The sequence below is a fragment of the Ciona intestinalis genome, unplaced genomic scaffold (genome assembly GCF_000224145.3).
Source record: "Ciona intestinalis unplaced genomic scaffold, KH HT001169.1, whole genome shotgun sequence".
NCBI classification, from domain to species: domain Eukaryota; kingdom Metazoa; phylum Chordata; class Ascidiacea; order Phlebobranchia; family Cionidae; genus Ciona; species Ciona intestinalis.
The window spans coordinates 1-26,277 of NW_004191490.1; the positions used below are offsets into that span (position 1 = coordinate 1).

The following is a 26,277-nucleotide window of genomic DNA, read 5'->3' on the forward strand; positions in this document are numbered from 1 at the left end:
AGCACGTGACTCTCCGCCATCTGTGTTCTACAACGAACCTGGCACGTTGGTTGACGATCCGTACGCTGACGTCGAATGGAATTATTTCGAAAGGAAGTCTGAGAAATATAAATCAATGGAAAAACAGGTATNTGGGAAATATATACAAAGTACAATTTAGGGGTCGAGGGGTAACTATTCCCCGACTTTTCACCTTTTCTTCGCCTTTTTTCGACTTTTTCCTACTTTTCCAACTTTTTCATTTTTTCTATTTTTTTTTCTTGCTTGACTGCCTTATACGATGATAAATATTTATATAAATTCTCCTCATTCAGGTGGATCGCCTCAAAAACTTGACAGAAATAAGCATTGATGACGCAAACAATATACTGACGTCACTAGCGGACATGGTGCAGCCGAACAATGAGACGAGTGATGACGAAACAATGACCATTCTCCCAAGCGAATTAGAAATAGCGGGAACGTCGTTACAGGTTCGAGATATAATTATCTGGGAACTATTTATAATTAATACCAAGCTTTTTGTATGCGAAGCAAGAAAAACGTTCATACATATAAATTCCCACGAATGTTGAAATATATCTTTCTTTAAATTAGGTTGTTAAATGATTGTAGTCCGGTGAAAAACATCTACCTCGCAGTGGTTTATTTAGACAACCCGATGTTACCTTAACGAAATTATCGCATGAACTACATTTATATTGTTCCCATGTCACCACGGCAGTCGTTATAACACAGGTGTTCTGTTCATACACCTCGTGCCCGCTTACAAGTTACCACGTATAACGTATATGTAACTTTGTAGGCAATTGTTTTTGATTATTGTTCGCAAGCATTAAGTTGTCTATTTTCACGTCACTGTTTATACGTCGCGCCTGTCAATCAAATGACGTCACAAAAGAGTGGGCGGAGCGTCTCGTTGGTTTATTATATACGAGGTTGCGACACTCGATTCTCGCCGGGCGTTGTGGCGTGCGCCTGTAATCCAGTTACTTGGAGGCTTGGATTGGAGGACGGCGTGAGATTGGGAGCCATGTGGCGCTCTGCCCTATGTCGATCGGGCGTCAGCGCTAAGCTCGGCGTCAATATGGACATCCCGGGGGAGCTTGGGGTGGCCAGGTTGTCTAAGGAGGAACGAACCGGGCGAGGCCCGAAAGGGAGCAGCCAAAAGTTCCCACGTTGATCAGTAGCGGGATAGCGCCTGTGAATAGGCGGAGTGTCACAGCCCAGTCAATATCGCAGGACCCAATCCTTTTTCCCTTTTTAACATTTAACCGTGTTCGAATCCCACCCAAGGTAGTCATTTTTTGTACGTACGTCTATTACATAAACAACTTTTATTTACATATGTGATTTCGTTAATTTAAGGGTATGATTACGACGTATGTAGATTTATAAGCGACCCCTAACTTTTAATGAATCATTAACTAAACACTTCGTTTCCCCATAGTTGGTCGTTGGGCTGAATCCTGTTTCCACCGCGCCGCTAGAAGGCGTACAAGAGTTCACCAAAGTCGTTGCAAACGTCAGTAGCTCGATGATCAACCCAAGCTACGCATCTGCGTGGACGATGACGCAAAAGGTGACGTAATATTTGATGAAGTAATATTTTCATGACGTAATATTTTAACAAAAATTATAAAATTATCTTTTGCGAACGACGACGTTCCCCTATACTTTACCGGTTTATGCCAATATCTAAACTATATATATTGGTACGTAGCCATCCCCGTTTATAACCAAGCAAATCGCTCTGTTACACTTTGGTTAGGAGTTGATGCGACCTTTGGTACAGTGCTTGGATGTGCGTCTTACGGGGATACGCTGAAATAAACATGGTCTCGCATCGGGCGGTTCCCCTGTCTCTTACTAAACCTACAACCAAAGAATCGACAAAAAATCACGAAAACACTGTTTGTTTATTAATATACAGGTTGCGCGCGCGTTGATTATACAGGTGTTGGGGTAATGGGTCAAATCTGCCCAAACCACAGATCTTTGATAAGGATATCATGTGCACAAAACAGAATGCGTTGGGAAAATAAAAAAACGAAGTATTTTGATCAATTATGAGAAACGACACTGGAAGTAAAATTTGTGTTTTAACATTTCTTCCCAAACATAATACATAATGCCTGTGTAGAAGCATGGAGTTTATAATCTTAAAAAAACCTAACAAAATTCACTCCAAGTGTGTAAACCTAATAACGAAATGGTTAATTTATTAAAATCCCTGAAATTTAAAACGAGTAAACGACTGAGATTGGTTTTTGCGAGCAAGAGTATATGGATATAAAAAAAAGAAAAAACAAAAAATATGAAGCCGGTTTGTGTTTCTGGTCGTTTGTTTCGTCATTTTTATTGATTTATAGTTGGTTTAACAAATACATCCTCTCATTTGCGTCATTCGCGTCACTTGCGCCATCGACGTCGTTTGCGTCACTGGCGCTGTCTGCGTCGTTTACGAAGTTTATCTTTAGCTTGTAATGGATTTCTTTCGTGAAGACTTTAAAATGTTTATTTTTCTTTGAAATACTTGCTGCGGTCCCACACCGTGACCCCAAAATCAACGCTGCGTTACTTTGACTCGGAAAGCTTTTGGTTTGGTTGAAATTCCTGGGGTACAAGGCCAAGGGATCGCGGGTTCGATTCCCTCCACTGCCTGTTCGATGTAACATAACTTTACCAGGTTTGCAATGTAAATAAACAGTTCGTGTCTGGATAACTCAGCTCCGGGACAACGCCTCTTTCCCGCCCCCCAATTTAAAATCTTCGACGTTTCACTTGCAACCACTCTTGCGCCCCCAGTGGTTGGATCTCGTGCCAGAAATCGCTCAGGCTCAAATTGTTCGGGGTTTTCCCAAACTCGAGTATCTCTGTCAGCCTGTATAAGTAATAAGTTATATATAAGTTCTGCTGTTAAAGAAACAAACAGTTTGAGAACTACTATCTTAAAAGCGTATAAAAACAATGGTTATTTAAATAAACAGAACACGTGTGTTATAACGACTGTCGTTGCCCCTCCATGCGAGGATAAATAAGTTACATACGTGGTAACTTGTAAGCAGGTATGAGGTGTATGAAACAGAACACCCGTGTTATAACGACTGTCGTTGCCCCGCCATGCGAGGATAAATAAGTTACATACGTGGTAACTCTTAAGCGGGCACAAGGTATATGAAACAGAACACCCGTGTTATAACGATTTTCATTGACTACAAGGATAAATAAGTTACATACATTCATATTTACTTACATTTGCCACATTAAACAAAACCACCACCCCCGCTGGTATCATCGTCCCGTTTACCTCAACTTGTTTAACCGTATAATGTGGTACAAGAAGTGGACTGACCGATATATGACGTAATACTTCATACAACCATGCTTGTGTGTATGGACATACGTCACCGTGATGACGTAATGAAAACATTGACGTTTCTAAGCGGTCGATTTCTTCTCGTATCTGTGACGACATATAATGATTTTATATCGTGTTTTATCGTATTTTAAACAATTAACAACAGTTTATGGGATTTGTGAAGATACGGTTTTATATTTTTTTGAATATTCCTTGTTTACTAGCAAATGGTACGTGAAAATATATTGAAAAAATGTCCCATCTTTCCCTGATCTAGTATGTCATTATTCGATTTATAGTAGGGTGGGGTAAGATCGGACACCTTTAGCACATAGTATCCTGATCGTGTTTTAAACAATTAACAAAGGTCTATGAGAGTCGTGAGGATATGTTTTAGAATTACTTGTATGTTCTTTGTTTACTACAAAATGGTACGAGAAAACAGAATGGTAGGGTGTCCCATCTTCCCCCGACCTACTATATTATTCGAAGCTAAAATCACGTCGCCATTAACATAATGTGAGAAAATATACGTAGATAATCATTTAATGCAAATTACCTTTCGTTGGTGTTCAGGAAAAACGGCCATGTAGAAAATCGACCACGTGATCATAGCGCTTATAGTGTCGAAACCTGCGCCGAATGCGTCGCTTGCGCCATACGCTATACGGCGCTGTTGATCCGTTAGTTGACGGTTTATCTTGGTAGGGGGTTCCCCGTTAATCCCGTTGCTATGTGTGACGTCACCATTCGTATTGTGATGTGTCATACCATTACCGTTGGCACCATTCATTGCGTGGCGTGGCTTCAACTCGTCTGTGGCGCCATTTGCTGTGTGGCGTGGCGCCGTGCCATTGCTGTTAACCTGGTTGCTTTGGGCCCACAGACAATCTGCCAAGTCTCTCATATTGTTGGGCACGTAAGTGTCCCAGTGTTGTTCCAACATAGACAACGTAAAGTTCCAATACTGGTCCATGTAGGTTTTGAGATTCTAAACAAATATTAAATTTCTATGAACAACGGACGTAATAACAATAGTGACGTAACATATTTAAACTATGACGCCACAAAATTGAAATATACTTGTTTTTAATAGTTTTACATGATTTGAAATAAAAAAAATCGGTCTGGCGCCGTGGCACAGTTGTTAGAACGCTTAAAAAAACACCCGCGTTATAATTGTGGTTGCCCTGCCACGCGAAAATATACAAGCATCAATATTTCAACCAGTATAGTGGGGTGGGGGAAGATGGGACACCTTTAGCACAAAATATATAAATATCCTGATCGTGTTTTAAACAATTAACAACGGTCTATGAAAGTCACAAGGACAAGGTTTTATAATTCTTTGAATGTTCTTTATTTACTACCAAGATGGACGAGAAAATAGATTAAAAAAGTGTCCCATCTTCCCCCATCCTACTATATAAATTATGGGAAATTACCCGAAAGGACTTTCCCAGCACCGGAAAGTATTTTAAAAATGGCCAAAAGTTGATAATCTGAGACGCGCCCATGGCTTTGTCGAAACTTTGAAAATTTCTGAGAAATTCTTTCAACTCCGGGTCTTGCCTTGTAAAACTTCGCCCGAAACAAATCGTGGAACTCACGCTGGTGGTGCTGTATATCACCGTGTCGTGGAGGTCGCCTACTAAACCCTGGAAATCAATGTAATTAAAGTTGTTTAAGTTGTGTATTCCCGCGTGGTGGGATAACGACAGTCGTTAACACGGGTGTTCTGTTTCATACACCTCGTGCCCACTTACAAGTTACCACGTATGTAATTTATTTATCCTCGCATGACGGGGCAACGACAGTTGTTATAACACGGGTGTTCTGTTTCATAAACCTCGTGCCCGCTTAGGCCTACCAGTTACCACGTATGTTACTTTGTGGGTTATTGTTTTGGGAGAATTTTATATCATATTCATGCACCTGTGTTATAAGGACTGTCGTTACCCGCCACGTAAGGATAAATAAGTTACATTATTACAGCCAAATGAATCATCCGCCAAAGTAAAACAATAAGTCTATATACAAAACTTGCCAATCATTTTATTATAGCAGGGTGGGGGAAGATAGGACACCTTTAGCACATAATATCCAAATATCCTGATCGTGTTTTGAACAATTAACAACGCTCTATGGAAGTTGTGAGGATTCGGTTTCATAATTTATTGAATGTTCTTTGTTTACTACTAAATGGGACGAGGAAATCTAGTGAAAAGGTGTCCCATCTTCCCCCATCTTACTATATAGTAATGTATTTATGTATGTAACTTACTTAGTAAAGCCGATATAGTAAATTGTATTGTTACCTGCTGGTCTGCAGAGTTGATTAAATCCTCTGCGAGTTGTTTTGCATGGGAGGATACGGTTTCTTCCATTGTTGATCTTTTGTCTGATCCGCTTGTGTAAAGTTTCAATGCCTTGATGGTGCATTGCTTCTGCCGTTCCCATTCCGGGCTGTCAATCAAAAGTATTATGCTCACTGTCGGGTTATAACATGGGTGTCTTCTTATACACCAGACACACATGGTGTATTATAACATATTCACACCTCATGCTCACTGTCGGGTTATAACATATTCATACACCTCGTGCTCACTGTCAAGTTATAACATGGGTGTCTACTTATACACCAGACACACATGATGTATTCATACACCTCATGCTCACTGTCGAGTTATAACATGGGTGTCTTCTTATACACCAGACACACATGGTGTATTCATACACCTCATGCTCACTGTCAAGTTATAACATGGGTGTCCTCGTGCTCACTGTCAAGTTATAACATGGGTGTCTACTTATACACCAGACACACATGGTGTATTCATACACCTAATGCTCACTGTCGAGTTATAACATGGGTGTCTTCTTATACACCAGACACACATGGTGTATTCATACACCTCATGCTCACTGTCAAGTTATAACATGGGTGTCTTCTTATACACCAGACACACATGGTGTATTCATACACCTCATGCCCACTGTCAAGTTATAACATGGGTGTCTTCTTATACACCAGACACACATGGTGTATTCATACACCTCATGCTCACTGTCTAGTTATAACATGGGTGTCTTCTTATACACCAGACACACATGGTGTATTCATACACCTCATGCTCACTGTCGAGTTATAACATGGGTGTCTTCTTATACACCAGACACACATGGTGTATTCATACACCTCATGCCCACTGTCGAGTTATAACATGGGTGTCTTCTTTTACACCAGGCACACATGGTGCATTTATACACCTCATGCCCACTGTCGAGTTATAACATGGGTGTCTACTTTTACACCAGGCACACATAGTGCATTTATACACCTCATGCTTACTGCCTAATCAAAGGTAAATACCTATAATTACTGAAACTAATACTGAGTCCTTCTTCGATCAACTTGGATGTTTCGAAGGGAGGTCTTCCAGCAAACGCGGCGGATTTTTTCGCGAGGCAGTTTCTGTTAGTGAAAAAATTTAAATAAATTTAGAAATTATAATTTATTACCAAGCTAAGTGATAGCTAAATGAATGAATGAATGTAACTTATTTATCCTCGCGTGTTGGGGCAACGACAGTTGTTATAACACGGTGTTCTGTTTCATATACCTCATGTCCGCTTATGAGTTACCACGTATGTAACTTTGTGGGTGATTAAACCGAACGTGCCCATTTTACCTGATGTTTTCGTGCCCATTTACAACCAACGCGTCATAACGCCCCATCTTGATTCGATAAAAATCCCCGAATTGTTTTGACCATTCTGTCAGTTTCACGTGCGGGAAATTCCCCATCTGGTGAATATTCCCAATGATGGGTAATCCCCTTGGATAGGGTAGTTCCCAAAACGTCATAAGTCTCGTGTTATTACCTGCCAGAAATTAAATCAACGTTTAAATGAAACAGATGCCATTTGGTTAAGACGTTTTTTAATGGATGGCTGACAATTTGGACAACTCATTAGCGACCACTGGGTTGGAGCTTTTACCGTTTAGTGCCTTGCCCAAGGGCATGTACACCCACAATGGTAGCAGCATGGAGCCTCGAATTCGTCACCAGTGAGTTAGAAACGAGCGCCAACCACATGTGACAGAAATTTAAATTAACCCGCTTTAAAACAAACTTCATATTCGACTTTAAACAGCCACCACAAAACCCAGTAGTTTTGATTCCCTTCACTCCCTTAGAAACGTATCAAACAAAAATTCCGGCGTAAATGCCCAGCCGCAACAACACGCGGCAGCAAATTGATAAGAACTTAATTGCAGCCTTGCCATTATGCGGCGTGAGTTGAACTTCATACGAACTTTTCTATTACCTTTCGTTGACCTCATATTTCGCTGCAGCATCACACGTAAACTGCAAGCGAAGATAAAAATAGAAAAACCGACAACGACGTGTGGTTTGCATAGCTGAGTGGATAAGTTTCCGAGAATTGAATGCTCCTCGCAATTCATGTTTGAAACGATCAGTTTCTTATCGAAAATAATATAAACCTAAACCTGATAAAATAATTCTTTTAATACTATAGCTTTGCTTAACGCCTTATCAAAAAACCTTCTCAGGCCCAATTAAGTTTATTATGCAATTATGCTATGGCGTTACTGTGGGAACATATAGAATAGAACGCGCCATGATTTAGGGTAATGAACCAACTCCGGTCGAAATCTCAAGTCCCATAGTGAACATGAAGCCCACAGTTTAACAAAAAGGATTTAAAACCATGGTGTCAGTAATTCTTAACCTTTTCAATTCCAAATTATAAAATTTCTATTAACCATACAATGTTAATTTCGGATTATTAAACTTTTTTAAAACTAAACATACATATATATATATATATATATATATATATATACATATAGTAGGGTGGGGGACGATGGAACACCTTTTCAATCTATTTTCTTCTCCAATTTGGTAGTAAACAAACATTCAACGGCTTTTTATAAAACCGTATCCTCACGACTCCCATAGACCGTTGTTAATTGTTTAAAACACGATCAGGATATTTAGTTATTATGTGTCAAAGGTGTCCCATCTTCCCCCACCCTACTCTGTACATGTTGTTGCTGGCAAGTATATTTAAAATAAGCCCGAAAGAAAGTTTCTGGTAATTTTTTTCTAATCTTAAATAACCACTTATCTTAATATACTGAGAATATAAAGGCGGGTTAATGCTGTGTTATAAAGGTCAGGGATCGTGGGATTGATTTACAAAGTTCCAACATTCCGACATTCCAGGCATAGAGATCTAAAAATAGGTCTCACGCATATTTACATATGGCCACGTGGTGTTTGATTGACAGGTGTATTTGCGAAGCGAATCTTGAAACGTTCACACGCGTGTGGTTTAGTATATTGGGCAATGTACGTCTGCCTTTAATCGGTTGTTGTGTAAAACGGTGGAATAAAATGGGCCATGTTTTTGTGCTCTAATTTCGTCACATTTGGTAGTAAACAATAACCGTATCATCACAACTCTAAAAAAGCGTTGTTAATTAATAAAACACAGTTAGAAATGGTGGGATATCATGTGCTAACAGTATCCATCTTACCCCACACTACTAAACCTTTTCAATGTCAAGTTATAGCATGTGCCCTCAAGCTTGCTGCGAGACGTCACGTAAGCATCACGCATACATTGCAGTTTACGGCGAGCCACGTTGGTCCAGATCCTTGTTGACAAACCGTTACTATTACGTCATAACTACGATTACTGAGCCATAAAGCTAACTGTTACAAAACTGTGGTAAAGTTCATAGCAAGGGCAAGCTGGATAGCTCTGTGAATTATAGACATTCATGAATTTCAACGATGTTTAAATAATGATCGTAAATTGGTTTAGAAATTGTTAATTCTCTTCGTTGTTTTAACTGAAGATCTTCGATATCGAATTCGAAGCGATAAATTAAAGTTACGTTTTGATAATCTGCATTCGAATTTTACTGATACAACTTATTTATCCTTGCATGACGGGGCAACGACAGTAGTTATAACACGGGTGTTCTGTTTCATACACCTCGTGCCAGCATACGAGTTACCACGTATGAAACTTATTTATCCTCGCATGGCGGGGTAACGACAGTGTTATAACACGGGTGTTTCATACACCTCGTGCCCGCTTACTATAGTTACCATGTATGTAACTTTGTTAATAAAGTTCGCTGACATACGCACTGTATAAAACATGTACTGTCATCATAAACCTTAACAATAAGTTAAGTCATAACCTGCAACATCAGCGTAAACAACTTGCAACGGGTGCTACTTGTTGCGCAAACTCTTACATATAAATTCCAGGTCACATGGCGTGCCTCACTGTAGGATCTCACCCATATAGAATAGAATGTGCATATACAATGTTGGGGTAATGGGCCAACTCTGGCCTAAATCCCAGGTCCCATGGCATGCCTCACTGTAGGACCTCACCCATATAGAATAGAATGTGCATATACAATGTTGGGGTAATGGGCCAACTCTGGCCTAAATCCCAGGTCCCATGGCATGCCTCACTGTAGGACCTCACCCATATAGAATAGAATGTGCATATACAATGTTGGGGTAATGGGCCAACTCTGGCCTAAATCCCAGGTCCCATGGCATGCCTCACTGTAGGACCTCACCCATATAGAATAGAATGTGCATATACAATGTTGGGGTAATAAGCCAACTCTGGCCTAAATCCCAGGTCCCATGGCGTGCCTCACTGTAGGACCTCACCCATTTAGAACAGAATGTGCATATACTATGTTAGGGTAATAAGCCAACTCTGGCCTAAATCCCAGGTTCCATGGCGTGGCTCACTGTAGGACCCCATCCATACAAAACAACCACAATAGGAACTACATTACCTACCAAACATACAATACACTTTGTGTACATTACTTATATTATGTCACATACACTTCCGCTCTTATCTATTAATGTTGACTTTATGTCGTTGTTCAACTTTGTTTAAATGCACGTGAATGATCTGACCTTGAATTTCCCAGTAAAATATAAACATATGATGTTTAAATGCGCTCGTCTCCAACATCCCATTTGGTTGCAAAGAATAAATATTTAAAGAATTATAGAACTGTATCTTCACGCCTCTAAAATAGCGTTGTTAGTTGGTAAAAACACAATTATGAAATATGGGATTTAGGTGTAAACGGTATTCCATATTACCCCACAGTACTATATGATAAACATAAGGTAACTATGGCGTGACAGCCGTACAATAAACATAACGCTTACCAGTGTACACCATATACATATAGTAGGGTGGGGGAAGATGGGACACCTTTAGAACATAATATCCAACAAATATCCTGATCGTGTTTTAAACAATTAACAACGATCTATGGAAGACGTGAGAATACGGTTTTATATTTCTTTGTTTGTTCTTTGTTTAATACTAAATGGGACAAGAAAATAGATTGAAAGTGTGTCCCATCCCCCCCACCCCACTATATATACCTATACGTTTCCCTTCTATAGATAGCAATGTACAGCTATATGCTTGTTGCTGCAACAGCTGGCAATGCCTTTAGTAGAACTGCATACAAGTATAGACATATGAACATAACCAATGACTGATATAACGGTTAGTCATAGCATGGCCTACTATATTAAGTAGAGGCCGTGGTCACACATTCCAAATGCAAACGCATGCGTAAACAAATTTGCAAACTGACAACTTGCAAATAGGAACAAACAAAACACAAATAGTTTATCATACACAAAAATGCAAACACAACAGTTTGCACACAAAATACAAACAACGGATATAAATGCGAACACACACACACGCGTATATACACACATATAAACAAAAGCACAAACAAATAAACAGAAAATACAACACATAAAAACAAACACACACCAACAAACACATAAATAATAGATACACGATTACACAAATTGTTAGAAATGAACAGATATTTAAACAACGCCTATTATAATCCAAATATCTTAAACATTAGTTTGAAGTTTAGTTGAAACACCAAAATACTAGAATACCAACGAGTTAAAATATTGCAAAGTCATCTCTGCTTATAACTCCTATAGTTTCCGCTACTGGTTTATTTTAAGCCAAGTTTCAATCAATCCAAGTTTAAATAAACCATAAGTTAAAAAGAATTCAATATTTCCTGTATTTATTCATGTCTGCTTTATTGCTCTAATCGCCCCATGCTCACTGCCAAGTTATCAAATGAATTTCGAAACACAGTTTCTGCAAAACAATTTCAAACTTTTGATTGACAGTTCAACGCAGGGTACGAATTAACGCGCGCAGGGTACGAAAATACACCGAACTAATTAAACAATTATATACATAATTAAACCAATTCAAATTAAACTTAGCAAAACGAATCAGTTTTTTTTCTCACGCAATTTTCGTGACATTTTGCAGCGAATTCGAAACCCAAGTTTGCGAATTATTTTCTAATTTTCTCGAATTTTGCGGCGCACGAACCAGCGGTCTGTGACGTCACAAGACGATTTATTGCCACTTATCATTCTTACGATTATGATCTCATAATCTGTATTATTGCAAGGAGAGAACAAAACAATGGGTATTGTTACACCGCGGGCTCCTACTAACTTACAATTGTTACAAAGTAGTTTTAAAATTCAAATGATAATTATAATAATATGGGGTAAGATGGGATATCCAGCAAATAATATCCCATATTCCCGGGTCGTGTTTTGAACAATCTAAAACGCTTTTTTAGAGTCGTGATGATACGGTTTTCTAAATCTGTAAATATTCTTTGTTTACAATCAAAAAGAACGATAAAGGTGAATGAAAACTCGCGAAACAAACCGAAACATTATATTGAACCACAATCTACAATAGATATATCTCACAGGTTATAGTTCAACCGACGTTATTTGCCCAACACTTGTTCAAGTGTATTTTAAACACAAACCGGTACGCGGTCACCTCCTTTTAAAACCAATCCAAACGTTCTGTTACCCCAACCGAAGCGTAACAAAGCGCTTTAGTAAAGTAAGTTGGCACGCGGTGTATGAACCCCCGTGTTTACAACACTGGCGCTTTTCGGCCACGCAAACATAAAGTAAATTACATTCAGCAAAATACTTGGTAAAGGTGGCTGTACACAGTATCCGGCATGCGAAGGCGTATGCAAACCCGTGTCCAATTCCGCATGCGGCAGCGAAATCCGGACAAAACAGACAAAACGGACGAATTCCGGATACTGTGTACAGCCATCTCAACTCGTAAGCAGACACGCGGTGTATGAACACCCGTATTACAACGACTGTCGTTTTTCGGCCACGCAGATGACATAAAGTAAATTACATTCATTCAATCAGCTATTGAAGAGGTGGCTTCGTACCAGTCTGTATTTTTAAAAATTGGTTAACCCCGTCATACGTACCCCAACTAAGCAACAAACACAAACCCAACTGCGCAAGAATTTCTAATATTTCCCACAACGTCACGCACTCACGTACGCCCGGTTTCAAATCTCAAATTTGATTAAGACGCTGGTTCGTTTGTTCTGTTACGTCACAAACAAACGACGCGCTACAACGCAATATTTCAAGTGTGGGGTAAATGTAATATTTAGTTATAACAACCCGTGTTATTACGACTGTCGTTGCCCCTCTGCGCGTATTGCATATCACAAAATATAATAAATTGTATCTTTCAAATGCAAAAAAAAACAAAGAAAAAATTAATTAAAACAACGAAAAGAATTAAATTTGCAGCAAAACAACAGCCATGAAAACTACTTGAGTAAAAATGTCAAATAAAAACGTGGCTGCTAAACCTACAAGCTACAATACAGTACATATCATTTATAATAAACTGAAATAATCTTTTACAAAAAAAACGCAAAAAACGGTTGAATCTAAAAATTCCACTAATTTCATTTATCTCAAAATTATATCAGTCCATATACATCTGATATAAATGAACGTAACTTATACATCGAAGCTCTACCAGTCCATGCACTTCCTGCTCGTCTATTCACTGGATTGAATTCTCACTCGGCGTCGTCGCTTTTAACTCCGCTTTCCCGTGATCACGTGACAAATGAACTCGCCCGATGTCAAACCTGAAACGTGATGTCATATCTTCGCACGCGATATTGTTACGTCACTGTTACAACCGCGTATTAAACAATGACAATTGAAACATCGTCCGCACGCGAGAATATTCACAGAAATATAGAACCGTATTCTCATCACTCTAAATAGCGTTGTTAATTGTTCAAAACTAGATTAGAAAATACGGGATATTATTTGCTAACGGTTTCCCATCTTACCCCACAGTACTGTTTATGCGTTTGTGGTTTTAAAATTTACGTTTAATGCATTTTGACGACGTTTCGGCTGCCATATACGGTCATAAATTATTGAGGTTCCATTTTATACTTAAACATATTCTAATTAAAAGTATGTTTGGTGGCAATTGATTGTTGGCCAACCTGACCCCAGCTCCCCATGGGTTGACGTATGTCGTAAGACCTCACTCATACAAAATGTTTGTAACTTATTTATCCTCGCGTGGCGGGGCCTTGAAAGTTACCACGTATATATATGGTAGCGCAACCAATATCAAAACATGGCCGCGCAAAACACAAGTTGAATTTCCGATTGCTTCGCCTCACGCCCACTCTCACGCAACGGGATCATGCGAAGCTTTAACTTCTACACCGACTTTAATGATTCCCCCACACAACGAACCGTGTGTTTACCAAGTGCCCGGTACCGTAATCTGGTCGCACGCGCACTTTTTAATTGCAAATATGAGAGCGGATACGAAGTTCGCTCGCTATGATGTTCGCACGCGATGTCAAATCGACGTAGTTTGCTTCAAAGCGGTTACGAACTTTGTTCTAGTGATATTTGCAGTAGTTATGTGAAAACAATTTATAGTAGGTTGGGGTAAGATGGCACATGTTTCACGGGGTAAGATGGTATTGAACCGCAAATACACAAACATATATATAATACCTTGCTGGGGTAAGATGGTGCGTGGGATACAAATCTATAAAGGTTATAATAGTAAACTATTCGTTGGACTTAAGGATTTTTGTTGGTTATATTTTTCATAACACTTGAATCTGACTGTTATTTCGTTTCGAGAATTGTCCAACTTCATGAGACCAGGATCAGATTCGCCAAATTTATTTCAATCATTTGTAAACAAAGACGCTTTCTCTTGGATTGTCTCCATCGTTACTTGCGTTTTTACTCTACTATGACGTCACTGTTGGGAATATTGCGAGCCCTAATTATAACACGGGCGCGTTTCCTCGCAAGTGTTGATTGTTTATTATCATTATTGCGTGCAAGCGACTAAAACTTTGAGTTGTTTTCCATTATTGCGTGACAATGCGACACAGAATCTTGGGAATAACTTTCCGATTATGAATCATGACGTCATAAACGTTTAGCGGTTCGAGTATCTTGTCACGCGAAGTTGGAAGCTTCGTGTCACGTGGTCAGATAATCGTGACTTGGTTAATAGTTTAACGGGATTATAAAACTCGGGTATCCTATGTTTGAACACGAGAGTTAAATATATTAACTTTTTACAAAGTTAACTACCTCGAATTTAGCAAGTCGTAATAATGGATGAAACTTATTTAACCTCGCATGGCGGGCAACGAAGGTCTTTATAACTCAGGTGTCCTGTTTCATACACGTCGTGCCCGTATACGAAGCACCATTCAACAAATATTCGCATATTTAATTACTTTTTTACGTCGTTAACTACCAAAAAATTGCGAGCCATTTTAATAAAGTTTTTAATTTTGTGTGTTTAGGAGTCGCGCTTTTATTTAATGTTTTTACTGAAGTAGTCTTTACCCATAGCGTGTTTTAACGACTGTCGTTTTATTGCTGAGTTCATTCTTTCGGTTGTTTTAATTACTTTAATGTTCGCTAAATCGTAAGGATAAATAAAACGTATATTTTCATCTCTGTGAATGCGATAAAAAAGTTTCAGAGTTTACGAACAAATAGAAAATATGTGCTATCGTTAAAATACGGGCAGCACTAAATGCATGTGAAAGGATGTAGGTTAGATCAGTGCTTTTCAACCTTTCCTGGGTTGGTGAACCCCTAAAGTTGTTGCGACGAACTCATGCACCCCTGATTGTTTTAACGTAAAACTAATGACGTCATCAACGAGAAATGGGTTCGAGAATAAGTTGCTGTTTAGTCGAAAAGCACCGCTAATCAAAATCATTAGAAACAGGTGGTTTGCGGTTAAAAAGAAGACTAGTTTCGCAATTCCCAGTGATACAAGATATAGAATTCATATAAAAAATGTAGGAAAGTGGCTGAATTTGTTAAAAAATTTAAAACTGAATATTATTGCTGAAAATTGTTGAAGTTTGTGATGCAACCTTGTATACCCTTTTGTACTGGTGCACCCCTGGAATATTTTCATGTACACCGGTTAAAGAGCACTGGGTTAGGTAACCGTATTTTACCACGTCGTGTATAAATATAATAAAATTAGCCCAATATATAACGAAGCAAAATACACAACATAAACTTTATACATCAGTAATATATGTGGCTGTTTAAGCATGCTACAATGTTAACCACGTTAAAATTGTCGAGTCATACATGTGTATTGTTTGATTACACGTTGCGTGTGGATAGTTTGCGGCATTTTAAATGTTCTGGTATTTGTGGTCTAGAGGCGAGCGCTCTAACCGCAACATCGCGACGAATTCTTTATTCGCGTATGTTATAAACTAGGGCGGGGAAGGCGGGACAACTTAGCACATAATATACAAATATTCTGATCGTGTTTTTTTTTAAATTAACAATGGCCTATGGGAGTCGCGGGGGTACAGTTTTATAATTCTTGGAATGTTCTTCGTTTACTATCAAATGGGTCAAGAAAACAGAATAAAAAGGTGTCCCATTTTCCCCGCACTACTCTATATAGACTTGGTTAATTAATACCCATCATAGTTGTCATGTCATTTATAGAAACAAATAAAATAAAACTACGCGATTATGACGTAATAAGTAAACCAAATTGTCTTTAATAAAATTTATTTATGACGTCATATTATTTTTATTCTAGAATCCCGCGTCGCCCGGAAGTTCAGGTATTGTGACGTCAGCAGAGGTCCTAAGTCGTGAAGTTAGTCGTCGATTATTGGGAAATCTTAACCAAACCCAACGAGTGACGGCACAGTCCGATTCTGTCGGTTTGTTTCTGTTTTATTTTATTATTTTTTAAGTTATTTTTTTCGTTGTTGAAGTATTTTCTTGTGTTCTTCTTTATTGTTTTTTTTCTTGTTCTTTTTGTTTATGCTTTCGTTTTATAATAGGGGAGATTTTGACTGTTGCCAATATTTTTATTGTAGTTGAAGTTTTTATAATTTTCTTTTCTGTTTTTGTAGTTTTTTTTTTAATTGTTTTCATTTTTTAGTTTTGCACATAATGCTACCATTATTCTAGCGTTCTGGATGGACGTTTATGAGAACGACAACTTCCGCGAAGAAGTTTCACCTAGGAGCAACAAAGAGTACGAGAGTTTCGAGGAGTCCTACTCCTATTACTCCTACCAATCAGAGAGCTCCAGCCATGAGGAGCAGAACAATGGGCAGGAGGGAGAGGATAATAGAAATGAGGAGAGAGACAATGGGAATGAGGATACGAGCAAACCTTACATATTTCCGCCTCCAACTTCACCAGGAGTTTCAGGAACGACCAGATCACCAGAAACGTCATCAACCTGTAAGTTTTAGCTTCATGTTGTCTAAATTCAAGTAACTTGTTTACTTGAAATGGGGACAGCGTCACGGCTCACGATTTAAACAATTGATGAGCAACCACTAGGTTGGAGCAATTACCATTAAGGTCTCCAACTCGAGTAACCACATGCCCGTAATAAAGCAGCATGAAGCATCGAACCCATACCGTCTGGTCTCACTGGTGCTTCTCTTACAATTGTGAGCTTCTTATCTTGTAAAACAGACGCGAATTTCAGACAGGCCTAGTCTATATACATTTTTGCACTTGTCAAGTTAGTTTATTTTATACGCAACACATAACATATTTTTATCATTTTATAAAAAAACACGCCTATTTATTAAAGCTATGCTCTTGGGTATACATAACATAAACACACCATTTACACAGACACAACAAGGATTCCCGGAAGAGGGGGTTTTCTTGATGACGTCATCACCCTACCCCGCAGAGCGCTTGGACGCAAATCTGCGGTGATAAACGTGAGGTACAAAAATATTGACCATGCTATGCCTACGAGGAAAGAAGAGAACAGGTATGCAATGCATGTTTGTGTGTTTAGTTAGCTAGGTCACATTTTCACACTTTCGTTCACATAAGACTAATTTAAGAAATGTCCAGCGTTTTCCGCCAGTGGGCGCTGAAATCATTTATTAGTTTTTTGTGGGGACTTAGATTTTAACAAAAAAAAAAACATTTTCAGCACATGTATAGTGGGGTGGGGGAAGATGGGACACCTTTAGCTCGAAATATATAAATACCCTGATTGTATGAAACAATTAACAATGGTCTATGAAAGTCGCGAGGACAAGGTTTTATAATTCCTTGAATGTTTTTTGTTTGCTACCAAAATGTACGAGAAAATAGAATGAAAAGGTGTCACATCTTCTCCCATCCTACTATATATATATATTAAAAAGTAAGCTTGTGTCTCTGACTCTATGTTTGTGTTTTCATTCAAATTTCAAATCTACATAATGTCATTGCGAACATCAAAGCTTATACACCAACTCTTCCTTTCTTATATTTTTATTCCAAGGATACATAAACTTATAAAAATAAAGACAATTATATATGACCTGTTATGCTTGTATTGAATCAGTCACACTCATTCTCATTTTTTTCCTTACTCCAAGGTTACTCGCGGAACAAGCCAGGGTTCGACTCTCAGTGGTCAACAGTGCCGTTATCACGACCAGTGTGATCCCTCCTCCTCCGGATGTTGTGTTTCAGGAGGACCCGGTCATCATTGTGTTTCGCCACTGGAGGGCAGCAAGAGGCAACATCACAGATGAAGACAACCAACCATTGAACGCCACGTCATCGCCCAATCGAACGGAACCAATCATATCGAAAAGCGAGGAAACTTTGGATTGCGTTTATTGGGAAGCTCAAACAGAGTAAGTTTGTCACTGTGTGGATAGGGGGTTATACTGGAAATAAATGCTACACAACCATTGGGGCTTTACATGTCCTTGAGCAAGACAAGAATGGCTCCAACCTTTATTAGTATTACAGTGTGTGGATAAGCAGACATGACTTTTGGATGGTTTGGTCATTTATATCCTCGTGGGTGGGAACTTGAGTGACTTATTCATGGTTGCCACTCCCATGCCCACAGTTGAGTTGCTGAAGCTATTACAGTGTGTGGATAAGCACATAGTCAACTTACATTTAATTAACATACAAATTACCAACAGACATAACGAAGGTGGTGCGTGGTCAACTAAAGGATGTGAAGTGATGTCAAGTAACCACACGCACACTGTATGTAGCTGCACTCATCTTACTAGCTTTGCTGTGCTACTACAGGTTGGTTTAATTATTAATCATGGCATGGCAAGGCAACAACAGTCGTCATAACATAGGTGTTCTGTTTCATACACCTCGTGCCCGCTGGGTTGGAGCAATTGTCGTTGCCAAGGACAAATATGCCAATAATGGTAGCAGAATCGTGGTTTGACTACTATAAACACAAAACTAAGAATGATAAAAATGGAATAAAAAAAACTTCTATATTTCAGATCGTTGATTACGAAGAAGAAAACGAACTTTCTGCCACCCACCAGAGGGCGCTATCCATCATATCCAAAGTTGGGTGCGTTCTGTCGTTTATCGGGGTGACTCTCATGTGCGCTGCATTCATTAAACTCAAGTAAGTTAACTTTCTACTTTCTATCATTGGCTATATTGTTGTTGGATGACCTTGGTTTTGTACTTTCTTTCATATATGGGTGAAGTCCTTTTTCAAAACCTAGGATTTGGACCTTTTTTGACCCATTACCCCAACAAGCCAATCACAGAATAATTATCTTCGCCCAAATGGAATGCGCTCCAAGTGTGACCAATACAGTTTCTAATTGCCTAATAAGCAAGTGGTGCCGTGGTAAAGTTGTAATAGGTTTTCTCTTAACCAGGGTGCTCAAACCCATTAAAAACCCCTGGGTTGGAGCAACATCTTGCCAAACAACACATACACCTATCATGACCCGTGCCTGTATCCTACAGTTAGGATACAAGTGCCTGACCACTAAGCAATGGCACCAGACAAGAATTAGTACAACACTCATATACTTGATTTGGTTTCATTCCAACCCACTTTATTTATAACACACACATCTTGTTGTAACAATCCACCCACTACAGGTTTAACATTAATCAATGCAAACAAATTTTACCCTGCTGTTAGTTGCCTATACACAAATGTAAACATAACCTGCTGTTTAAGTGTATATACCAACAAGCACAGTCAGAGTAGAAGTTCTGTATGTTTAACAACTATAATTCCAACAAATCTATGTACAAAATTAAAAACAAGAGACTTCTATAGATGTATAAACCAAAGATGCATATGTATGTATGCATAATGCATTGACCTAATGGAGTTGTAGATTGAGTATTTTATTGTATTAGTTGCTTGTAAATGTTATAACACTCCACCCATCCAGGTTCCACACGGAAAACATGAAAATTCATTTCAACCTTGGGCTCGCTGTTGGATTTGCTGACCTCGTGTTTTTGTTCGAAGAAGTTGCTGAGTCATCAAGAACGGGCTGCGTCATCGTGACTGTGCTACTTTATTATTTCAACATGGCTGTGTTGGCTTGGATGCTTATTGAGGGTAGGGGTTGTTGTGTTGTAGGTTGTAGTATTCTATATGGGTGAGGTCCTACAGTGAGGCATGTCATTTGACCTGGGATTAAGACCAGAGTTGGTCCATTACCCCAACATTGTATATGCACATTCTATTCTATATGAGTGAGGTCCTACAGTGAGGCAAGCCATTGGACCTGGGATTAAGACCAGAGTTGGTCCATTACCCCAACAATGTATATGCACATTCTATTCTATAAGGGTGAGGTCCTACAGTGAGGCATGTCATGGGACCTGGGATTTAGGCCAGAATTGAACCATTACCCCAACATTGTATATGCACATTCTATTCTATATGGGTGAGGTCCTACAGTAAGGCACGTCATTTGACCTGGGATTAAGACCAGAGTTGGTCCATTACCCCAACAATGCATATGCACATTCTATTCTATATGGGTGAGGTCCTACAGCGAGGCAAGCCATTGGACCTGGGATTAAGACCAGAGTTTGTCCATTACCCCAACAATGTATATGCACATTCTATTCTATATGGGTGAGGTCCTACAGTGAGGCAAGCATCACACTGACTACCTGTATAAGATTGAATTAATGTAACTTAAATATATTTTAGTGACTTGAGTTGCCAACATGACTAATGTACTTCGTTACAGGCGTCCATCTTTACTCGCAAGTTGTCGTAGTTTTCGTTTCAGCTCGACGTTGGGTGAAGAGGTATATGGTAGTGGGTTGGGGAGTTCCCCTCTTCATACTCACAGTATCAATGGGAATATTAAATGTTAAACTTGGAACGAATGGGATGTAAGTGTGTGGTATCTAACATTAGAGATATAGGCACCTACAATGTGAGGAAATGCTTAACCACTCGGTCATTATGTATTTGGTGTGGCCTAAACACACACATGTGTGATGTGATATTCAAAGAAATGTGTCATTAGTCATTAGATTGATAATTGCATACGATTGTGAAATCTTATTACTAAAGTATACTAGCATATGTAAAAGTTATGGGGAAGCATCTAACCTTGGCTGAGCTGTCAAGGGAAGATCTCCCATCCATTACTATTAAAGCCCTTGTCACCTACTTTTGGGGAAGTGACAGGCTTCAACATCTGGTGAGGTTCATGGGGTAGCATCCTTGGTGTTAGGGTAACGGGCCAACTCTGGTCTTAATCCCTGGGTGTTGGGGTAAAAGTCAATCCTACCCCAAATCTACCCATATAGAAAAGAACCCTTCGGCCCAAAACCTTGAGTAGTACTAACCTAACGCAAATATTTACCCCCACAGTTGCTGGTTATCCCCAAGTGACAACTCAATCTGGGCGTTTGCTGCCCCAGCTTTGGTTGTCATACTCATCAACACAGTCATACTTATCACTGTTATAAAGGTCATTATAAACATACAACCTGAGAAATCAAATCACGCTAAAGTATCGAAGCTCAGGTTGGTTTGTTCTCAGATCTTGAATCATGGGTGTTTTGAATGTGTAAAGTATTGTTGTGTGTTGATGTGTTTTGATAAATTAAGGCGTGTGAATTGTCCTCAATAAGACAACCACAGTCGTTATAACACAGGTGTTCTGTTTCATACACCTCGTGCCTGCTTACAAGTTACCACGTATGTATGTAACTTATTTATCCTTGCATGGCGGGGTAACGACATTCGTTATAACACTGGTGTTCTGTTTTCTACACCTCGTGCCCGCTTACAAGTTACCACGTATGTAACTTATTTATTCTCGCATAGCGGGGCAACGACAGTCATTATACCACGGGTGTTCTGTTTCATACACCTTGTGCCCACTTACAAGTTACCACGTATGTAACTTATTTATCCTCGCATGGCGGGGCAACGATGGTCGTTATAACACAGATGTTCTGTTTTATACACCTCGTGCCCGCTTACAAGTTACCACAGATGTAACTTATTTATCCTCGCATGGCGGGCAATGACAATCATTATAACACAGATGTTCTGTTTTATACACCTCGTGCCTGCTTACGCAGTACCACGTATGTAACTTTGTAGGTGATTGGTTTTTTGTATAGTATACAAATTCGACAACCTATTATTGCCTACTGGGTTGGAGAAATAGCCGTTATGTGTTTACATCAGGCACATATACGCCTGCAATGTTAGAAGCAACGAATAATAAACCCAATGGCCAATATCATCCAAATAAACCTGATCCCAATATTCCAGGAATGCAGTCAAAGGAAGCATCTTCTTATTCCCCTTACTTGGAACAACCTGGATATTTGGTTTGCTTTCACTGAGTCAGAATACTCTATTGTTCCAATACGTGTTCGCGACAACCAACTCACTACAAGGATTCTTTCTATTCGTGTTTCACTGCTTGTGCAACTCAGAGGTTAGATTTGTAGCTTCTACTCTATATGGGTGAGGTTCTACAGTGAGGCACGCCATGGAACCTGGGGTTTATACCAGAGTTGGCCCATTACCCCAACATTGTATATGCACATTCTATTCTATATGAGTGAGGTTCTACAGTGAGGCAAGCCATGGGACCTGGGATTTAGACCAGAGTTGGCCCAATACCCCAACATTGTATATGCACATTCTATTCTATATGGGTGAGGTTCTACAGTGAGGCACGCCATGGAACCTGGGGTTTATACCAGAGTTGGCCCATTACCCCAACATTGTAGATGCACATTCTATTTTATATGGATGAGATCCTGCAGTGAGGCATGCCATGGGATCTGGGTTTGGTTGAGGGTTGACCGAATGGATTAATTCCCAACCTAAAGATTTCTCGTTTTTAAGTTTGTTCATACTGTAAAGGAAAAGATAAATTATAAACATACAACAAAATTGTTATACAGGATAAATTCCCAGTTATATTCTTTTCCATGACATCTAATATATAAGATATCTATGACATCTATTATATAAGATATCTATACTCCATCTAATATATAAGATAATCATGCCCTCTGTTATATAAGGTCTTTATGACAACTATTTTATAAGATATCTATGCAGGTCCGAGAAGATGCGCGCCGTCACCGATGGTTTGTGACGTCATCGTCCACACAAGGCCTTGGAACACGAGGTCAACGAAACCAACCGGGAGTTCTTAGTTTGAACGTAGCCAACGGATTACGACGGTTTAGGAACAGCATTAGCTTCGAAACACCGACCCCATCCACGTTGTCCAATCAGGAGAGCGAAACTGAAGATTCAAAAAAGGCGGGGAAGTTGGGAGCAATATTGAGTTTCTTTCCCCAGGTGGGTTGGAAGGGTTTGAAATTTGTGGTTGTTTGGGGCTTGAATAAACCTCTAGTATTAGTTTTCAATAATGATTGTAACTTAAGTATCTTTGAATGGCCCAAACTTCCAGGCTCTTGGCTGGAATCGTTTTGCTGTTAATTCAAATGCCTTTACTATTGTAATTATTGTTATTGTCTTTTAAGAGTCCATGCACTTCTAATAATGGAGATTCTCCATTCTGATACCAATAGTATATGTGTAGCAGAGACAAATGTGTGAACCACTGCTCCATACAACTTCAATAAACCGTTTCATTTCCTCAACCCATATTCACTTCAACCTTATCTCAGATGTTTTCGTCCAAGTTCCCTCCCACTATTATGGAGAGAAGGGAATACGAAGAAACCAAGTTAACTCCAACAGGAACCCCCGCTAGTGGGGGAAGTCCCAGAAGCGATACCAGGGATGCAGAGAAGAACGTCCCGTTACCGGGCATGCCGGTGAAGAATGATAAGTTCATCACAAGTTTGAGCCAACTAAGCTTGCCCAAGGAAGCTCAAGTAAGTGTGTTTCTACATTAGAACTACTTTGTTTGTTTTCTACAGTTTACGTTTTTTTCTTTCATTTTAACGTTAACCACTAATGATTTTGTGTGTTAATAGCTCTAAAAGCTTTATAATACGGGTGTTCTGTTTCATACACCTCGTGCCCACTTATGAGTTGCCATGTAGGCATGTATGTAACTTTGTGAGCAATTGCCGTTAGGTGTCTTGCCCAAGGACACATACGCCCACAATGGTACCAGCAACGAGTCTTGAACCCATTACATCTGGGTTGTAGGCATGCGCGTATGAACTTTGTTATTGTAATCAAACAATTCTGTTTTTACAGGTGAAGTTGAACAAACTCCTCGCGGATCACATCTCGCGCACTGATGCGGACTCTCCTCCGGATGTTGGGGAGCTTGGGAAGGATGAGGAGCAGAAGATGAAAATGTCGTACGATTCCGGACTCAACAGCATCGAGAATGAATCGGAGCTGGAAGATGAGGATGGTTGGATGGAGGGGAGTAAAAATGTGAAAGAAGATTAAAAGAACATCTGATGGGTTCTGATAGGGGGTGGGGTAAGGTGGGATAGTTTTAATTTTGGGGTAAGATGGGACAGTTTTAATTTTATCATCTCATTTGGCAAAGAATTATACAACTGTATTCCGTATCCTAACATATAATCGATAAATCATGTATCAGCTATGTTTTGTTAGTTATTTGTCAATATATATCGGGTTGGGGTAAGATGGCTCATGTTTTCATTCACTTTTATCGTCCCATTTGGTTGTAAACAAAGAATAATTCCTTTCCTCACGACTTTTAAAGTTTGTTGTTAATTGTTAAAAATACAATTAGGGAATATGGGATTTTTTTGCTAACCTTACCCCACACTGCTGTATTGCTGGTTTTGGTTGTAATATGAAGTTTTATAGATTTTGTAAATATTTGTCAACTTGAGGTACAAGTGCTGTGGTTGTTGTAGTTTGTGTTTTTTTATTGTAAATATAGGTAAATATGACACGGTTTGTGGGCAGTTTCATTGCAAACGTATTGGATGCATGGTTGTATTGAAACTGACCAATATGTAAATAATTTGCTTTGAATAAAATGTAGATGAAACTGTTTTGATGTGATAAGGTCATAGGTCTACGTTTTTAAATGAATGAATGTATTTTTATCTTTACGGTCACGGTAACGAAGGTCGGAGTAGAACAAAACATTGTTAAATACGGGAAGTACCGGTAAAGTTACATACATGGTAACTCGTAAGCTGGCACGATGAAACATAACACCTGTTTTATAACGACTGCCCTCACGCGAGGATAAAAAGGTTACATTTATTCGTTGAGCAGCCGCGAAAAATAAACCCGGACACTAAGTAAACAGAGGTAGTTACTAGTTATACATCTGGAAACCCAGACGCTTTGGTGCTAAGTGTCTTGCACAAGGACACAAATCCACAACTGTATTCTATTAGCAATTGGACGCGCTAACCACCTTGTAAAGGCGTCGTTAAGTATTGTCAAACATATTGAAATAATATAGTAGGGTGGGGAAGCTGGGACACCTTCACATTCTGTTTTCTCGTCCCATTTGGTAGCACACAAAGAACATTCAAAGATATATAGAACCTTATCCTGGCGACTCTCGTAGACCGTTGTTAATATTATGTGCTTAAAGTATCCCGTCTTACCCCACCCTACTATATCGTTTTAAGCGTTCGAACACCAAACAAACAAATGTAGTTGCAACATCTGCTTTGAGATTCAGACGTCCATGTTATCATTCCAGACGTGAGGGTTGGTCTATTTCTGGAATGTCATGTGATCTACTGACGTCATCGCATTATTCGAAAGCAACTGCACAGAGGTGACTGTGACGTCATAAACAGTTGATCTGTCTGCTTATCTCATTGGTTCATTAGTGAAAGGGCATTGTTGGAAAACAAAGAAGTTTCCATTTGATTGGTGGACGCATGCGATGTTCGAATACGTTTAGGCTATTATGACATCACAGTAACGAACAATGCCAGTCGCTGCATAACGCGATATTGTGTGCAGTGAAATTCAATTGTGAAGTAACAGGAGGATGAAAATATTATTTAAAGTTAGGATAGATTCATAGAGAGGAAATCATAAAGAAAGGGAACCGTGTTTCATACGGTAGTTGTTAATTTGTGTAAAGTTTTAAAAAGTTCCAGAGCAATATCACAACGTTATAATAATTTATCTAGCCTTTTAAACCTACCGTATCTAGGGGA

At 39.2% G+C, this 26,277-nt stretch overlaps 2 protein-coding genes across 2 annotated transcripts; one reads left to right on the top strand and one right to left on the bottom strand.

Annotated features, from left to right (window-relative positions):
- The first annotated feature begins 25 nt into the window (after positions 1 to 25).
- LOC100180323 (adhesion G protein-coupled receptor L3-like) lies at positions 26 to 25,139 on the top strand. The gene is made up of 16 exons (XM_009863705.3): positions 26 to 127; positions 315 to 473; positions 1,451 to 1,582; positions 16,448 to 16,574; positions 16,828 to 17,106; positions 17,512 to 17,656; positions 18,258 to 18,521; positions 18,822 to 18,933; positions 19,146 to 19,276; positions 20,070 to 20,242; positions 20,886 to 21,033; positions 21,521 to 21,676; positions 22,436 to 22,604; positions 23,240 to 23,485; positions 23,818 to 24,027; positions 24,359 to 25,139. The coding sequence occupies exons 1-16, from the start codon at positions 116 to 118 to the stop codon at positions 24,557 to 24,559; spliced, it is 2,664 nt and encodes an 887-aa protein (XP_009862007.2). The 5' UTR covers positions 26 to 115; the 3' UTR covers positions 24,560 to 25,139.
- Positions 1,901 to 7,943, bottom strand: LOC113475700 (cytochrome P450 1A1-like). Its single transcript, XM_026840267.1, has 8 exons — positions 7,694 to 7,943; positions 7,054 to 7,246; positions 6,735 to 6,836; positions 5,680 to 5,827; positions 4,807 to 5,019; positions 3,921 to 4,352; positions 3,257 to 3,466; positions 1,901 to 2,884 (listed from the first exon to the last, which is right to left on the bottom strand). Exons 1-8 carry the CDS (start codon positions 7,830 to 7,832, stop codon positions 2,567 to 2,569), a joined length of 1,755 nt encoding a protein of 584 aa, XP_026696068.1. The 5' UTR covers positions 7,833 to 7,943; the 3' UTR covers positions 1,901 to 2,566.
- Positions 25,140 to 26,277: the final 1,138 nt, after the last annotated feature.

Excerpts from the sequence above, each read along its gene's own strand:
- LOC100180323 (XM_009863705.3), top strand. Across the intron at positions 17,107-17,511 it reads ACCAGAAACGTCATCAACCT|ACACAACAAGGATTCCCGGA; the intron begins GTAAGTTTTAGC and ends CCATTTACACAG. Across the intron at positions 23,486-23,817 it reads TATTGAGTTTCTTTCCCCAG|ATGTTTTCGTCCAAGTTCCC; the intron begins GTGGGTTGGAAG and ends ACCTTATCTCAG.
- LOC113475700 (XM_026840267.1), bottom strand. The coding sequence starts at position 7,832 with ATGAATTGCGAGGAGCATTCAATTCTCGGAAACTTATCCACTCAGCTA. Across the intron at positions 5,020-5,679 it reads TCAACTCTGCAGACCAGCAG|GGTTTAGTAGGCGACCTCCA; the intron begins GTAACAATACAA and ends ATTGATTTCCAG. Across the intron at positions 4,353-4,806 it reads TGCTGGGAAAGTCCTTTCGG|AATCTCAAAACCTACATGGA; the intron begins GTAATTTCCCAT and ends ATATTTGTTTAG.